The sequence below is a fragment of the Micromesistius poutassou genome (assembly GCF_964030765.1).
Source record: "Micromesistius poutassou genome assembly, chromosome: 17".
Lineage (NCBI taxonomy): Eukaryota > Metazoa > Chordata > Actinopteri > Gadiformes > Gadidae > Micromesistius > Micromesistius poutassou.
This window is the reverse complement of record NC_140287.1, coordinates 5358122-5376045: the sequence shown is the minus strand read 5'-3', so window position 1 is coordinate 5376045 and position 17924 is coordinate 5358122. Positions and strand designations below refer to the sequence as shown.

The 17924-nt window shown below is 45.1% G+C and overlaps 1 protein-coding gene across 1 annotated transcript in view; it reads right to left on the bottom strand.

The window, feature by feature from the left end:
- alk (ALK receptor tyrosine kinase) overlaps positions 1-17924 on the bottom strand; it is a gene marked incomplete at both ends in the record, with an annotated part of 301524 nt that overhangs the window by 52647 nt on the left and 230953 nt on the right. The window contains 3 exons of the mRNA XM_084481688.1: positions 550-653; positions 1985-2119; positions 7756-7887. Coding sequence (XP_084337814.1) covers positions 550-653; positions 1985-2119; positions 7756-7887 — 371 coding nt within the window. The remainder of the gene's footprint in view (positions 1-549; positions 654-1984; positions 2120-7755; positions 7888-17924) is intronic.

Genomic DNA, 17924 nt, shown 5'->3' with positions numbered 1-17924 from the left:
CCACCACCCCCCCCCCCCCCGCCCCCCGCCCCCCCCGCCCTCCCTCAGCCTCAGCCTATCCCGGCGCTGGATCTAGATCAGCCCGAGTGACCTCGGAGGAGTCTCTCCTTCAACAGAGATGGGAGATAACGGGGTGGGGGGGGGGGGGGGCTGGTCAATTAAATCCCCTGACCGACGGGAGTGCTTCTGAGCAGGCCGCGATGACTTCTGGACATCTGATTTAGACGCCACTGTCTCGCCGCACAATGCCGTGATCTGCCCCCGTTGATTCAAAGTCACCTTGTCCTACGTGGTCGGGAGGGCCGGCCTTCGATGGCTGAGCGCGTACTCCTTTTATGAATGCGCATCAATAAGCACTGGTAGGGAAAAAGGTATTCGTACGTATAAATCAATTAGTTTGTGCTACATTACTTTGTTGCTTAATCTAATGATCAACTCGTTTAAGTCCAGAGACGGCGTGCGCACGGGCAGTGGGCGTGTGCGCGTGCGTGTGTTTGTGAGGACGGGTTGTGTGCACGTGAAGGACGCGGTGACGGCTGGGTTGCTTACTATGCACGGCGAGTTCCTCAGTGGCGGCGGGAAGAGAGGGCTTCTCAATAGTTCCGAGCCGTGTTGACCTTTGGACTGGCCTCCTTCAACGCTGAACGCAGCCCCTTTTGACAGCCGCAGGATACACACACAAACACACACACGCACACACACACAGATCCAATCACACACACACACACATACACATGGGCGGGCACACATAAACAGATCCATCCAAACACGCATCCACACACACATCCACACATCCATCCAACCCACACACACACACACACACACACACACACACACACACACACACACACACACACACACACACACACACACACACACACACACACACACACACACACACAGAAGTTATTGTTGCACTGATGAAAACCTCTCCAAAAGTTTCAACTGAAAAGTTTGGAATTGTCATTATTCCAGACCACTTTAAGCTAGAATAACACCTATTGTATTGGTATAGTAACACTATATTTTGTTTAGCATATTTCTGCTGAGAAAAATATAAAATCATTCAAATGTGGCCTGGCAAAGAGGAAATGATATAATAATAATATAATGAGATAAAAATGAGATACAACAATGCAGAATGCTTTTAAAATAATTCTCATTAACTCGGATATGCGCATCTGTCTATCCAGATTTATTGGAAGTTTAACCATACCGGAAGAATGGTGAAACTTCTACAACCGCATCGAAAGACGAGTTCTCACCTTTTTATTGATTCAACTCTAGCCTCTCAAACCCCTTTAGAGTCTTTATTCTGATTGCAGACCAGTTGAAATCTAGATGAATGAGGCACTTAACTCTCTCCCGCTCCATATTTGTTGGACCAATCATGTTGCTGGATATCACTGGGATATGTCAGCACATGATTAGCCAACCCAAACTCAGCCAGCAGTAGTACACGTTAAGAAATGTGTTAAGGTGTCAAACGAACACAGTAATCAAATCCCCTTCTGTAAGCTCCTTCTCCTCTTTCTAACCCCGCCCGTTGAAGTCCTGGTTCCCGACCCGGGCTCTGTGTCTACTCCCCCGACAGAAGTTCTGCTACTACATAGCAGGACTGCTGGATCCCAAATGAATCCAACCCAAACTAGGCTGATAAAGCAGTAAAGCAGCATCGTCTGCTTGAAAAGACAAGCCCGCCTTATCAGACACAAGGTTACAAGTACTGTGGCTTGGTTTCTATTGGATCCAAGATAACCCCTCCACCACCATCCTCAAAATGAAACATCATCTAAGCATATGCATGCCCTGTTCGCCTGGCCATAATTTAACCTTCTGCAGATGTTTTACAAAAAAAAAGAGAAACAAAAACAAAAACAAATCGATAGGCTGATGCCGTCCGTTGGACAGAATCCATACGTGTGCTGCTGGTGGAGCCAGCAGCAGACAAAGGGAAGGGCGAGGATAAGAGGCAGGGCTGGACCTGATGATGGGCAGCTCAGCCTGGAAGGCTTGACTGGAGTCTGCTGCCGTCTCCAAGTGACACCGCGACCTGTCACCGACCGCCAGCCGCAGTCGCCATCCTCGAAGGAGCAGTAGCTACCGTTGAGGAAGCGACCTAGAGGAGCCAGGAGGCAAGGAGAGAGAGAGGGAGAGAGAGAGGAGAGAGACAAAGAGAAACATAATGCAAAGAGAGAGAGTGCCGGAGCGAGAGGGATTGCAAGGAGGGAGGAATAAATAATTAAAAGACAGAGATAACAGCAGGACGCAAGGAGAGAGAGAGAGGGAGAGAGAGAGACAGAGAGAGAGAGAGAAAGAGAGAGAGAGAGAGAGAGAGAGAGAGAGAGAGAGAGAGAGAGAGAGAGAGAGAGAGAGAGACGGGGAGGGAGAGAGAGACGGGGAAAGACAGAGACAGAGACAGAATGCAAGGAGAAAGAGAGACACATACAGAATGGAGAAAGAGAGCGAGACAGAGAGAGAGGGAGGGAGAGAGACAGAGAGAGAGAGAGAGATAGAGAGAGAGAGGGGGAGGGAGAGAGAGACGGGGAAAGACAGAGACAGAGAGACAGAATGCAAGGAGAAAGAGAGACACATACAGAATGGAGAAAGAGAGAGAGACAGAGAGAGAGGGAGAGAGAGAGACAGAGAGAGAGAGAGAGAGAGACAGAGAGAGAGAGAGAGAGAGAGAGAGAGAGAGAGAGAGAGAGGAGAGAGAGAGACACACAGGGAGGGAGGGAGGAAAGAGATAATTTTAATAGAAACAAATACAACTTTCTAAAATTGAGAAAAAGAGAGTAAGAGAGGGAGGAAGAGACGCTCCGGAGAGCAGAGGATGATGAAATGGGAGGCATAATTGTCGGACAGAGCCGGCAGGAGACGGGTGGAGGGAGGGTGGAGGGAGAGAGGGAGGGAGGGAGGGAGGGAGGGACGTAAGAGGCGGTGTGTGTGCGCAGTGGAGGGTGTCAGAGAAGGGAGAGAGGGACGGAGCGATGTCTGACAGCCACCCCAGGGTGCAAAAGGGCTCACAAGCTGTGATAGGCGTGTGTGTCAGTGTGTGCGTGCGTGAGGTGGGAAGTGGGGTGTTTGAAGTTTCTGAGTGACAGTGAAAAGGATGAATCGGGAGAGGAGAGCGTGAGCAACCAGGAGCTGGTTATGCGGTAATAGTCGGAAGGAGTATGTGTTTGGTGTGTGTGTGCGTGTGTTTGTGTGTGTGTATGAGGAGATGACATAGGGTGGGACAGGCTCGGGGTCTGTATTTGAAGCGATCGGACGAGGAGGGAGGGGAGGAAGGAAGGAGGGAGGTGCTCAGAAAGGCCCTGCCTAGAATCAGGTAAGAAGAGGTCTTGCATGAAAGCAGCGACGTGCGCATGCTTTTTTAGGGATGGCAGGCAGCCAAAGCGCCGACTCTGCACACTGACTGCTCATCTGTCCCTCCAAAGCATCTTGGCCACTTACTGTATCTGGGCTGGTGCACTGACAAATGCAGCCTTCGGCAGGCACTAAGAGTAGCCAAACCGCGGCGAGAGAAGGTCACCAAGTTTAATGGAGGTTAAATGGAGACTGCAGTTATGCCTGAAGTTCTTCTCATGGAAAAACTCATGGAACCAAATGGAACTCGAGTTGGACAGAGCGAGTTAAATACAGGTCTTACTTAAGGTAAAGTTGAAGGAAATAAGGTATTTGAAATTATTCAAATGATTGAGACATGAAATGAGACATTTCCATTTAATTTCTTTGTTTTTCTTTACAGTTTTCTTCATTTTTAATCTTTACTGCTTCTTTACTGATCCCATATCATGCCTTTTTAGGGTTAATAATTGCATTTGGGGGTACTGCTAGATTAGGGTTACATGCCTGTATGTTAATAATACCCCTTATTATTCTCACACAGTTAATTTCTGGAAAAAACTATTTCAGCGTATTTCAACAACGTTCTGTTTCGTATCATGTCGCTTGATGGCCCGCCTCCCGAGTACCCCAGTCTGCTGTGATTGGTCAGCATGCCCACACTGTTACGATTGGTCGAACGCTTTGCGCATGTGTCGGAAAATTCACACCCCTGATTACTTGTAAACATTTTGGGTAGCCGGGAGGCAGGACTTCTGCACTCCCCATTGCTCTGATTTAGATTTTGTATCTTTGTATCTAGACCCAAGAGATACACTAGATGATATGTTATTTTATGCTTGGTATTCAATTCAGGTCGCTTTCAAACAGCACTGAGCATTCAACGGAAAACTTGCAAAGTATATGTGTTTGTCCCGTGTTTGTTTATAGTGCAACTGAAGAGAAAAAAAGACAAGAACAAACAAATTGAATGGAAACAGAAAGAAAGAAAGAAACACCCACAGACAAAAGCCAGGTGGAGAAATAAGAGCCCTCTCTCAGGTGTCCCTGTTCTTGTTCCACACATGAACACAGCGGTTCCAACTTTATTCGGCCCGTGACCCAATTTCTAGACAAAATTTTTGTGACCCCCAGTTTAACTTTGTGCATCTGCCTTCACAAAACAGTTTTAACCCAATTGAACATCCCCCGCTAACATCAGTGTCCCGGTGAATGCAATCAATTCGCTCTACTTCACACTAAGTGATAAGTAATCGAATTTAGCTTGTGGCTGTGAACCATTAGGCAGTCAGTTTGTATGTACAGGATACAAACATACAAACTGACTGCCTTTTCTAAATAAAACATGTCTGCTGAAACTCATCATCAAATCTCTAATGTCAGCCTTCTCCTGCCATCTCCAAGGTTGGGAACTGGTTCTCGGACAAGAGCCCCACAGACAGCGTAACGGGGTCGGCTGGGAGTCGATCAGCGCTCTTCAGTTGCTTCTCATTGTCAGACTCTACTTCAGACCGCCACTACTTCAGTAACACGTGATGTGACTTTCAGTAAAAGATTGCTGTAACCGCACGCCCTTTTGGCCCTCCTCCCCTAGACAAGCTTTCATGGTCTGCTTTGCTGTCTTTTCCCACTCCTCCACCCCCCCCCCCCCACCTCCAACTCGATGTAGACACATGATGACACACATGAAAGACATAGGAATCAGTGGCTGGTGATTAAATTCTGAGTCCTGTTGTTAGAAATAGTCTTAGTCTTAAGACTAGACCTAAATTCTAAAATTATTCTAAAAGTTGTTCTATTTTGACCCATGCATCAGAGAGCCATGTATCCACCCATCCATCTATCCATCCATCCATCTCTATCTGTGTGTGTGTGTGTGTGTGTGTGTGTGTGTGTGTGTGTGTGTTTGTGTGTAGGTGTGTCTGTGTGTAATTGGAACACTTTCAAGGCACAGTGAATGGCAGAGACAATGGTGAGAGACGAGGGTCGTGGGACCAGGCAGTCGGTACAACGTGACAAAAAGGTTTTTTAACGTCACGATTGGTTGACCGCGTGAACCCGGGAGGGAAAAGTGAGATCATTGAACCCTTTCTACTCGATTATACGCCGTGAAAGACCAAACCTGTTCCTAAAATGGGGAGGGAGGGAGGGGGATACGAAACGAAGAGCCGGTATTGTGACAGATGGTGGATGGCGACTGCGTTTCTGCCGGTCATTTTTTTGAAAGTGTAAAATGGTGAAGGTGATTCTGCAGAGATACGGGGAAAGGACACATCAGTGATGAATGTGTTTTCAATGGAAGCCACATTCATGGGAGACCTCCACAACCATAAGCCCACCATAAAACTAATGTAATGGTTTTTGCACGCTTTTATCCCTGAAACAAGCCGCCGTTCAGGTCAAGGTAGCCTTGCTCAAAGTATACAATTGATTAATTATTAGTCTTTCCCATGAGGGCTTGTTTAACGGGCGTGTACCGCCTGCAGAGGTGCAGAGAGGTTAATTTTACCATCCATTTATTTATTCATACAATAAATGCATTTTTACATTTTTGTTTTTTTTCTGCTTTTAATTCCTAGTGTACCCTACTTTCACACACAAACACTCAAACACATGTAACCCAGCCTTTCTTTACCTAAAACAAACACTTAATGCATTTCAATGGAGGCTGTTCCCATGGGGTGGAACTTCTAGGCCAATTAGCATTGATGGCTGCTACAGAAGTTTAGAGGCAAACACACATTACTCTGGCCATGGGAACATCACCCGTGTCTTTAGCCTCTGAGCGCTCTGCCCTTGCTGTTAGCTCACTGTGAGCAGATGAGCAGATGAGGCGTCATTTTAATAAGCCCCTCACACGGGAGGGGAAAGGGTGGACAGTGGGCAAGAGTGAATTAATTCTTGCTGGCCCCCACTATGAATGGGATTATTGACTCATTAGTGTGTGTGTGTTTTGCAATAAAATAAACACAACCACACGCGTTCCTCCCTCTCTGCAGAGGGACACGGATCTGGGGGTCACGGATCTGTGCACATAAATAGTGTAAGCCACGTAAAACAAAACAAAAAGAAAAAAGAGACAAAATAGCAAAATAGAATTTCTTTACACAGGTGGGTTTTGGAAGAGGGACTAGATGAACAACAAAGACACACTCACATGCACACCAACACTCCCTTTCTCTATCTCACACGCACGCACGCACGCACGCACGCACACACACGCACACACAGACAATTCCTTTGGGAGATTGGCTGCAAGTGAGATGTCAGCATACTTGCACGGCTACCGCTCTTAGCCAGGCATGAGCAAAACATGGGGCAAATATGTGGATAGGGTAGAGAGCAACCGCTACAGAATTTGTCAAGTGTGAGAAATGCTAGCCAAGCATAGCGCTGTGCTACTTTTCCGCATGGCTACTGGGAAGGCTTGGGGCTGTGACTCCATTAGCACATTTGTACATGCCGTGCAGCTTGTTAAAGAAGCACTTTTTTGTTTCTGTTTTTTTTTTATTTGGTGAGAGGGCACAGAGGAGACACAGCGGCGCGTTTTAGGGGCACAGTTTCAGTGTGGAGCTGCTTTGGGACAATCTGTGATCCCACCACTGTGGCGTTACCCATAACCCCACTCACCCCCTGCTACCCTCAACCCATAAAAGGACTCATTGGACATCTGGTATCTAGTTATTCTAGAGACGTTCACAAGGCATCGGAGACTGACTTTACTGAAACTTGTCAGCAAACATGGACCTCCTCCTACGGTGGCTACTTGGGATCACCATTGATGTTTCTTTGCTCAATATGCAGTTAATCATCATTAGCATGGTGTAGCATCTTTAGCATGGTGTAGCATCTTTAGCATGGTGTAGCATCTTATCCGAGCTATCGTTGTTGTGTACAGAGAATGGGTTAAACTAGCAATTGTAAGTGCTTGGCATTTGTTTCTATGAACATCCTTACTGTACCGACAGCGATATATTGTTGTTTCTCTTTCTTCTGACAAATGTACATATTGCAAGACGCTTTGGATACAAGTGTCTGCTAAATGCCCTAAACATAAATGTTATCACATACTGCAAAACACTGCACAGTTGCTAAAGTTCACAATGCTACGATGTCCACCTAAAGACCACCACCATGCATAACCATGTACATATGGACATATGTAGTGTACACATAGGGTTATTAAAATAGTTGAAGGTTGTGCTTGTTAAGAGTTGCCTGGTGCGGGGGTTTTCCATAATCAACATGAGATTATGGAAGATAAGATCCAAGCAAGTGACACATGCGCCCCTTGAATACAGTATAATCAGATGTGTGTGTCTGTGTGTGTGTGTGTGTGTGTGTGTGTGCGTGTGTGTGTGTGTGTGTGTGAGAGCAGGAGACGTGTGGGAGGCGGGTTGTACTCACGGCAGACGTCGCCCTCGTCGTCCCCCAGAGGACAGTCAACCACAAAGTCACAGAGCTTGTCCAGTGAGAGGACGGGTCCTTGGTGGCAGCTGTAGCTGCCCTCCAGAGTGATGTTGGAGACAAGGTCAGACTCTGGGGAATGAAGTGAAAGTGAAAGTAAACAAAGAGTTACTGTGTACAGCAGATTTCACCTTGAATGTCGCCATGTAGTCGTGCTCGCTCATGTTGTCCACTTGCACGTGGATAAATCCAGATGTGATGAATGGATTTGGATTTGAACGACAACGTTGTCCTTCATACACATCCTTTTAAGGGTTGTGACGACAACCTGTGGATAAGGGGCAGGCTCAGAAACACCAATAATACCATGTTTTCCCCATCACATAAAGCCTGTAATTGGCTGCCAAGTGCTTCAGCTTGGCATGAACTAATCAGTTCCCTAGGGACTCAACCCCGTTTTTCAGATGTTTTGTTCAGCGCCAATTACTGCCTTTACTCCCAAATATAAAATATCCAGATATAACGGGAAGCAAGATGCACTTTGAAAGCCACTTCACGTTTAACATGGCATCTCTCTTGGAAAAAACAATGCATGCATAGTGATACGTTCTTATTTGAAAAGGATAAAATGGAATGGATATTTCAAATCGCTTTACAGTCAAATGCTCAGCACTGCGTGATTCATATTCATGAAGTATGAAGATATGAGTACTGACTACAGAGGTTGCTCGGACATCTTATTGGGTGTGACCGGACTATCATAAATAACCATGCTCAGGCTGTACGAACACAGGGCTACATAATACAGTGCATACATAACGCTAGTGATGCACTTGCAAGCGCTATGAATAACGGTCTGTATTGTGTAGGAGGTGGTGCAGGAGAAGGATCCACGTCATACACACAAGCATGCATATACACACTGACACACACACACACACATACACACTCACACAAATAAACATGCATTCACGCACATGCACAGACACAAGTCTGAAAGTGTTTTTGCATGAGAGTAGCTAGATCCCAGATAACTTGAACAACATTGATTGGAAAATTGATTGCAGTACAGTCCGACACGCTATTTTTTCTTCTGTTAGAAGAAGATGATCACAACACATTTGTTTGGTTCAGCTAGAGGCAGAACCATTTATTTCAAACAGAACCGACTTTGGAAGATAACAGTGTAATGATTGGTTTGAACTGAAAAGTTTAGCAAGATGCCCCCATATGGAGACACTGTATATTCTGCCTGCATAACAGCGGGATATATTGTTTGTGGGGAATCAGTGCCAATTACTGCTTTGTTTGTAGTTATATTGTTACTAATTCAGCTAAGTTAGGCATTCACAAAATGCTTATGGATAACATAGTATCTTCTTCAACCTTATCATCCTAAAATTATTCCTTAATAAAATGCACAACATAACAGGCAAGCAGTCATAGCTGGCAATGAACTTTTTGTGTTCCAAGCTCTCCTAACAATCCGAAAAATATTTCAAAATTAAAAATAGTATAAGAGTAAAAAGAGTAACAAAGAATAATAATTTAAATAAAACGATTATATATGTGTATATATATATATATATATATAAAAGCAAAAGTATTGTGTGTGTGTGTGTGTGTGTGTGTGGGGGGGGGGGGGGCTGGATCTTAGGGTTAAAATCTTGTGTTCAAGAGTCTTGTGGTGCTCGGAAAGAAGCTGTTCTTGAGCCTGGTGGTTCGTGGCTCCGATACCGTCTGCCTGACGGTAGCAGCGTGAACAGTTTCTGGCTAGGGTGGCTGTGGTCCCTGAGAATGGTCCCTGCTGCTTTCCTCCTACATCTCAGAGTGTAGAGGTCCTGTATGGATGGCACATCAGACCTGGTGATGTGCTGGTGCAGTTTTCGCAACCCTCTGCAGAGCTTTGCGGTCGCGGTCGTTGCAATTTCCGTACCGGGCGGTGATGCAGCCAGTCAGGATACTCTCAATGGTGCATCGGTAAAAGTTGCAGAGTATCCCGGAGTCCATACCGAACCTCTTCAGTCTACGGAGGAAGAAGAGCCGTTGTCTCGCTGCCTTTACGACAATGTGGGTGTGATGTGATCAGGACAGGATCTCGCTGATTTGGATGCCAAGGAACCTCAAGCTACTGACTCTCTCTACTGCGGCCCCATCAATGTGTACGGGGGCGTGCTCTCCACCCTACACATTCCTGTAGTCCACTTTGTCTTGCTGACATTGAGTCGGAGGTTGTTGTCATGGCACCTTGTTGACAGGGCCCTCACCTCCTCCCTTTAGGCTGTCTCGTCGTTGTCGGAGATCAGGCCGATGACTGTGGTGTTGTCAGCAAACTTGACTATTGTATTTGAGCTGTGTGTGGCCATGCAGTCGTGCGTTCTCACAGCCTGGGGTCTGCCCGTCAAGAAGTCCAGTATCCAGCTGCATAGGGTTGTGTTCAGCTGCATAGGGCTGAGCTTGGTGATAAGGTTAGAGGGCACTATGGTGTTGAATGCTGAGCTATAGTCAATGAATCGCATTCTCACATATGTGCTCCTCTGGTCCAGGTGGGACCGTCAGTAGACCTGTTTGGCCTGTAGGCGAACTGTAGAGGGTCCAGGGTGTCAGGCAGCCGCTCGAAGCACTTCATGATGACCGACGTGAGAGGATTAATTATGAATAAGGACAGTGCAACACAGTTTGACCTGGCTGGAATGAACCTGGGCCATGCTACCTCATCAACCGTCTGGAGAAGAGGGTTAGTCAAGAGCCCACAGCCAAGAGGAAAATGGGCCAAATCTAAATCCCTGGTCTCAGCAGTCCAGCACGACCACGCCTCAATCAACCAAGAAACTGAACAGACACAATCCACCAAGAGGTCCCTGGAGGACATCACGACAAGGACGAGCGATTGGGTTCTGTGCCCACTGCCAGGATGACAAGGGCCATGTCAGTCCGTCGCAGGTGGCGATACATTTCACGGATGGTTGCCATAAGCTTGAAGACTCAGTTGACTTACATGAGCTTAGCTGAAATGATTGAATTGTGATGTAATGCAAATAGACTGTAAATGATATTAACATATTACTACATGTTAACATTATGTTGATGACATTCATATATCTCCATCGCAATAAAGCAACTTCAGCAAGCAATTCTTCAATGCGCAAGCGGCACGTTATATTGTTAGACTCCTCATAATATGAGTTCATTGTGCATTTCATATTGGACTAATAGCGGAGGGATTGTGGATTCTCTATTGATAGTATATGAAAGAAGTAGCCTTGCAGGACGAGACAGCATTCACGTGAAAAAAAAAAAAATCTGGATTGATTGCAATAGGTAAAGGAATATTGTCTATTGGTTAAACAGTTACACTGAACCTCGAGGAGAATAGAGAATAGTAGGCCTAAACACACATAACACCTAACTCACATTCAGTTCAGACTGACCAGCTTAAACTACGTGGATCATAGGGGTGTGAACGGTTACAAAAAATTGTAAACGGTTACACGACCCCCTTTTAATCGTGTACACGGTTAACCGTTTTTTTTTTTTGTTTTTTTTTAAGTGGACCAGAGTCGCACTATTGAGAATGAGGAGTCACGTGATTTTTGGGGAGGGGAGGGGAGGGGTTTAAGCCCGTCCGCCATGATGGCATCCACGGCTATTGGTTGCCAGGGGCAACGTTGTCAGAGCGGCATAGAGACAGATGAGGAAATACGCAACATAGAGACGCAGGAGACATTACGAGATAGAAATAAAGAAATAAAGAAATAAATGGAGAAGAATAAGGCGAAGGAAAAGGGTCCTAGTGAAAATGCAGAGAACACAAGAAGACATTAGAAACCATTAGTCAATGTAGGCTATTCCACTGGATACGGCAGCGGCACGGCACGGAACCGTCACCAAACCGGCACTACTTTTTTTTTGAAAGTTGCCGGTTCGCAGCCGTGTCTCAGAACACTTGTACAGCCATTCAGTTTATGATCTTTATTCATTAATTGCGCCGCGGCCGAACTGACGCGGATATTCTCTGTTATTATGTAAGCATAAGCACCGCGGAAACCACTGCTGTCAAAAGACGCTGATCCATTTTCACTGTTGACGCGAGTTGCTCTAGTTCTACCTCCACGGCCCTGCAGCGGGCAATTATCGGACAAGATTGTCCGATGTGTGATGTTCCGTCTTGTGTTCGAATCTCATGTATTTGTATTTACGATCGGAGAGCAACAAATGGGCTGAGATTCTCTTTATGTGTGTGGTGTACATCCGACTCAAAAATCGCATAAGATTAAAAAATCTTGCAGTGTGGGGCAGCCTTCAGTGCGTTGTCCATTTAGGGAACCTGACAAACTGTAACCCACTGTTCTTATGCTTTCCTCGACGATCGTGTGAGGCATTGAAGCAGTTTTTAACGCAGCAGTTATTTCCAGGCATTGTTAAAACAGTACAGAATTGCAACAACCTCCTCTGCTAGCAGCTACCGTGTCAACAATAACGCAAAGCTCAGCTGCACTCGGAGGGGCGTACCTTCCAACATGGCGGAAAGGGGGGGGGCTCTGTGCCGTGACGACAACTCCTCATTCTCAATACGACCAATGGACCACCACCTCAATTATTGTGCGTCTTAGTTCATGGATTCACCTCAGACAGTTGCGTGGTTCCTCCTCAAGTATTCGCATGCTGTGTCACCTCATGATTAGGCAGACTCTTGACCATGTGAAGGGTTCTAGCTAATATTATGTTGATTGCTTGGCAGATGCACTCCTACAGACGCCCCCCCCCCCCATCATCGTTTTTAAAAGCCAAATGTACACCACACAGTGTACATTTCACTTGGTCTCCTTTCGCATTTTTTTCAAAAAGCCTCCACGCCGCACTTCGCTGTTTCGTGTCAGCTGCCATCGCAAGTCCAAAGTGAAACTTACGTGTTACATGACGTAATGCCCGGTGGTCAGTTACCCAACATTTATCACATGCATTTCTTAGCGCATTAACGTTGTCAAAGTGGAACATTTGTAGCTTTATTAATCTCTAAATAAATAGTACGTGTTAATTTTGATTGAAGATTTTGAATTTTTTTTTTTTTCGTTTACTGATTTTTCCTAAACGGTTATGATTTACTAACCGGTTACACGTGTACACGTGTACCCGTTCACACCCTTATCATAATCAATACACGTCTACAATGAGCCAAATTTTTTAAACTTTTCCCACACCCCACCCCCACCTTCACCCACACCCCCACCCCCACCCAACCACCCACTCATGGATCCGACCCTCCGTCTAAACAGCTGAGATGTAATGTCACAACAAAACATTTCCATATCTATGCAAATCAGACACGTGGTTCACACCCAGCGGAGGTTAACAAACACTTGACGATTTGAAGCCACGTCATCCACACCTGACTGTGATAAGGAGAGCAGAAATAGAGAGGATAATGTGGCTTCTTCCACACATTCATATGGGAAGGATAAACCATGCTTGTTATCGCAGACAGTTGTGCTCACTGCAGTTTGCCCGCACTCTGTATTATGTAGATGTGTTCGGTGGTAGGCGGAGGTGCTCTCACAGCGTTTGGGAACATACAAGGGGCAGTGAAGAGTGAATCCTTTTTCCACACACACACACACACACACACACACACACTGATGTTTGATAAAAACAGTCCTCAGTTTATTGTCGCCGCACTTTGATTCATCACATTTTCTGAATAACACCCCGCGTACATGGTTATGAAGTGCGTCAGGGACACTACCGTAAAGAAAAGGTTTAAGCATCAAACGACAGTCAGACCCGGTAACCTTGCTGAGATTATGAGTGCCTTTTCACAGGAACAAAGAGCTGAGTGAGACGCCACCCGGCGCAGGCAATTCTAGACCGAAAGCAAAGCAATGAATACAAGCCACCGTGAATAATAAATGCACAGGAAAAGATGAAGGAGAAGATGAAAGAACAGAGAAGGTAATGTGAGAAAATAAATAAACAGAACAAAAAAGGGAAACAAAGACAGATATAGAGGGAAAAGAGATATGACGAGATGGAGACGCGAGAGAAAAAGAGAGTGTGTTATGTAAAGTTTTGATATAATCAGAGTCAGCTATATGCTCAATTTTGATGCTCCCGTTCACGGTTCTTAGCTTTAATTACCTCCATCAGATAAACTCCAATCAAAAACAGCAGGAGGGAAGACAGAAGGGGCCAAAACACAGATCAACATGGAGCCCAATATGCTAATAGAGGTTTTCTAGAGGCTTCTTCCTTAACCCTTGGATATGTGATGCATAGTTTGGACTTGACTTAAAAAAATGTGGACTTCAAAGGAGAGGATACACATTGTATGTACAAGCCATGATCAACACACATAAGGGAAGGGAATATAAAATGCTCTTAACCTGATTGGTCAGGAACCTCCAGTTGGACATTATAATCAATATTCATCATCGATATTCCAACCTTTTTTTGACAACTTCGTATTTAGTCATTTATCAGGGGCTTTTAACGAAAATGACTTGCAGTGAATTCCGTAACAAGTCATCAATGAGCTGGTGACTTATGCCTCTAGCTCAAGGATGTCTACGGTGGCCCTTGGGGATCAAACAAAATAACACTTCGGTTATTTACTCCTCAATACTTATTCACCTACCTTTACTTTAGAACTATTTGCGCAATATCACATTTGAGTCTGAGGAATTATAGTTGAGGACAACTATAAAATGTTTATATTGGTAGACTAGAGAGTTTCATTTTTCTCCTTTTCTCTCCTCTACACACTACACAGTAAGACACTTTCCCCACTATTGGTTAGGAAGTTAGTTCTGGCAGTTTATTTATGAATCTCTTTTCTTTTATTGGACCTTTTCTTTTATCAGGGCCTCCCGTGGAGAAGTATTGTGACCAGACTTTACAAGCCGCAGAGAGGAATACTAACATTGCGGTGAGTTCTCAAATTCTTTCCGTAAACACGTGGCACCATGACAGGCACATGACTTCAATCATGAGTGCAATATATCCTCCCTGCCTTTATACGACAGGATATGAATAGCCCTGCGATGCTCTTGAGTAATGATCATGTTGAGGTGGAGATTGGATCCACATTGATACCAGCCAGGGATATGGGTCTGCCGTCCTAGGAACAAGGCCATGGAGTGTTTCCTGGTCTCAGGGACTAATTATTTTATGAACTACTGTTTTCTTTGTGTGCATTCAGTCACTCATATATATTTAAATGTGTGTGTGTGTCTATTCACATGTGTGTGTGTGTGTGTGTGTGTGTGCGTGTGTGTGTGTGTGTGTGTGTGTGTGCGTGCGTGTGTGCGTGCGTGCGTGCGTGCATATGTGTGTGTGTGTGTGTGTAGCACACGTGTGATGCATTGCCTCTGCACGGTTACTGCTGAGCAAAGCGACAGACCGCATGCAAGCTTCTCATTTCTAGCCGCACGCGCCTGCTGATATATTTTCCAAAGAAAGAGAAAGCAGCGTGATAAAGGCAGTGCCTATGTTTAGGTGATGGATGGAAATATATCTATTTATCTTTTGCCTTGCTGCCGGCAGAAGGTGGAGAGACGAGAGGAGAGGAGGGGAGGGGAGGGGATATGAGAGGCGAGGCGAGGACGGACGAGGAGATGTTGGGAGAGGAGAGGAGAGGTGAGTCAAAGAGAGGTGAGGAAATGTTGGGAGAGGAGAGCTGGGGAGAGGAGAAGAGATGCAGGGAGAAGGGGAGAGGAAAGGGCAGGCGAGGAGCGTAGGGGGGAGGAGAGGTGAAGAGGGGAGAGGAGAGGAGATGCCGAGGGAGAGAAGAAGGAGAGGAGATGATGGCAGAGGAGAGGAGGGGAGGGGCCATTTCATTGATCTCAGGCTGAAGTAGCAGGTAAGAGCCGCCAAACACGGCCACCACCACACTCCTTAAATCACCGGTAAACAAATAATGCAAAAAGAAAGGAAAAATAGAGGAGGAGGAGGGGGGGTTTGCTTCTCAGTTTACATGAGAATATATGTGGTGGAGGAGTATGGTGGAGTATGGTGGAAAAAACTCTAAGGCAGCAGCTTGTTCAGAATGCTGCTGCTAGAGTTCTAACAAAGACCAAAACATTTGAACATATTACACCAATTCTTAAATTGTTACATTGGCTCCCTGTATGTCAGAGAATTTATTTTAAAATCATGTTGTTAACCTATAAATCCCTACATGGTTTAGGGCCAAAATATTTAACTGATATGCTTCCACTACATAAGCCTTCTAGGCCACTAAGATCCTCTGAGACCAATCTGTTAATTATCCCCAGAATCAACACGAAACATGGGGAAGCAGGATTTAGTTACTATGCAACAAATAGCTGGAATAAACTCCCTGAGGATTTAAGACTTGCCCCAACTCTGACAGCTTTTAAAACAAGACCGAAGACTTTTATGTTTGCTTTAGCTTTCTGCTAAATCTTATTATTTTAACTTTCTTTTAGTGTATGACAATGTTTATATGTGAAGCACTTTGAGTCTGCCTTGTGTATGAAAAGTGTAATATAAATAAAGTTGAGTAGGCGGGATCAGGACACATTAAGGCCGCTGTGGCTAACACCAGGGCAAACAACACTGCTTTCCAGATTGTGTACTTGCATGCTGCAATTTCTAATACAACGAGATTTCCAACCTAAACGATAGAATACGTGGTTTGTCCATACTACCCAAATCCACCCACATGAGCACTCTGCTTATCAAAGAAACCAGCAATAAGTCAAGTGTCTGTCTAGGTTTCCATTTTGTTTAACAAAGTAATAGCTGCTTCAAGGTTTAAATGCTTCAAGTGTAAATGCAATCAGTGCGTAAAAGGTTTTCTTTCATATGACAGTCAACCTCATGGATCAATTCCCTGGCGGTAGCCCCCCTTTTTATGTAAGATGCATCAAGGACATGCAGGATCGTCTACAAGAACCCTTCATTGGGGAACTTGATTCTGCATGCCGTTGTCTGACCATGTTCTCTAATGTAGGAGGGCACACCCCTCGTCGTAGCCGTTTGAGATGGCTAGAGCTGTCAAAATCCATACACACATACCCCTGGTTCAGAGGGATGCCATGATTACCGTGATTAGGCCTAACCAAGACGGGCTGATTTCTTTTGACAGAGCCTCTCAGGAGCGTGGCCAGCGCAACCTACTCGATCAGATGTGTGTCATATATTTTGTCTTTAAGGCCCTCTTTTCTATATTCCCTCCCAAGCGTCCTTGACCCCTAGGTCATCTTCTAATTACATCACTTCCTCTAAGGCTACGACCCCAGAGGAAACAGTTTAAGCAGTCTTTAATGCACTCTTTGGTACGAAACCGACCCCAGGTCTCCGACTGCTCACTACCACGCGTCCTAGACCCCAGGTCACCTGCTGCTTGCATCACTTCCTGTTGGGCCACCGGGCGCGGGCGGAGTAATTATGTCTACGCTGCGACAGTCTAAAATGTTGTTGTTTTATTGCGAGAACATTGTAGTTATCTACATACAAATAACACAAAACATAAAAGATAATTTTCGATTGAGAATGAAAGTAATGTCATCCATTTCGTTAGCGCAGACAGATACTTGACGGCCCCTTGATGTATTGACTGGTTTCTTTGACCAGCAAATAGGGGCACTGGACCAGCGAAACACTATTGATCGTTATGGGTAGTGTTGACAAAGCCCCTATTCTGTTGTTTAGGTTGTAGAACAAGCTGGTTTGGTAACCTGTCTCTCTCTCTGTCTTTCTGAACTACAGTTCAATCCACTAGTAACCTTTTGCTATTAAATGCTAGAATCTCTATTGCCTAAACCTACAATCTATATCAGAGCAGAGGTACAGCTTTCAGCCCTAACACTTTTGGTTCTGGGCCATGTAGCATAAAAGTAAAATGAGAAGAAAACAACAATGTTGTCTTCCAGATTGTATAGATTATCTAAAAGCCAATTATGAAACCCCAGACATCTTTCAACAAGTTTAACTGCAGGGTTAATATGTGTGCCCCAATGGCTATGTTTACCGTTTATGTTACTTGGCAACAGAAAGTCAATAAACACAGTGAACACAACGCATGGACTAATAAGTCAAAAGAAAAAAACGTTGCTTTTTATTTATGTTTATTTATGTTTATGTCTTATTTTTTTCTTTTTTAGTGTTGTTTCATTTTCATTGTTGCTACAACCTGTTTCTAACCTTAA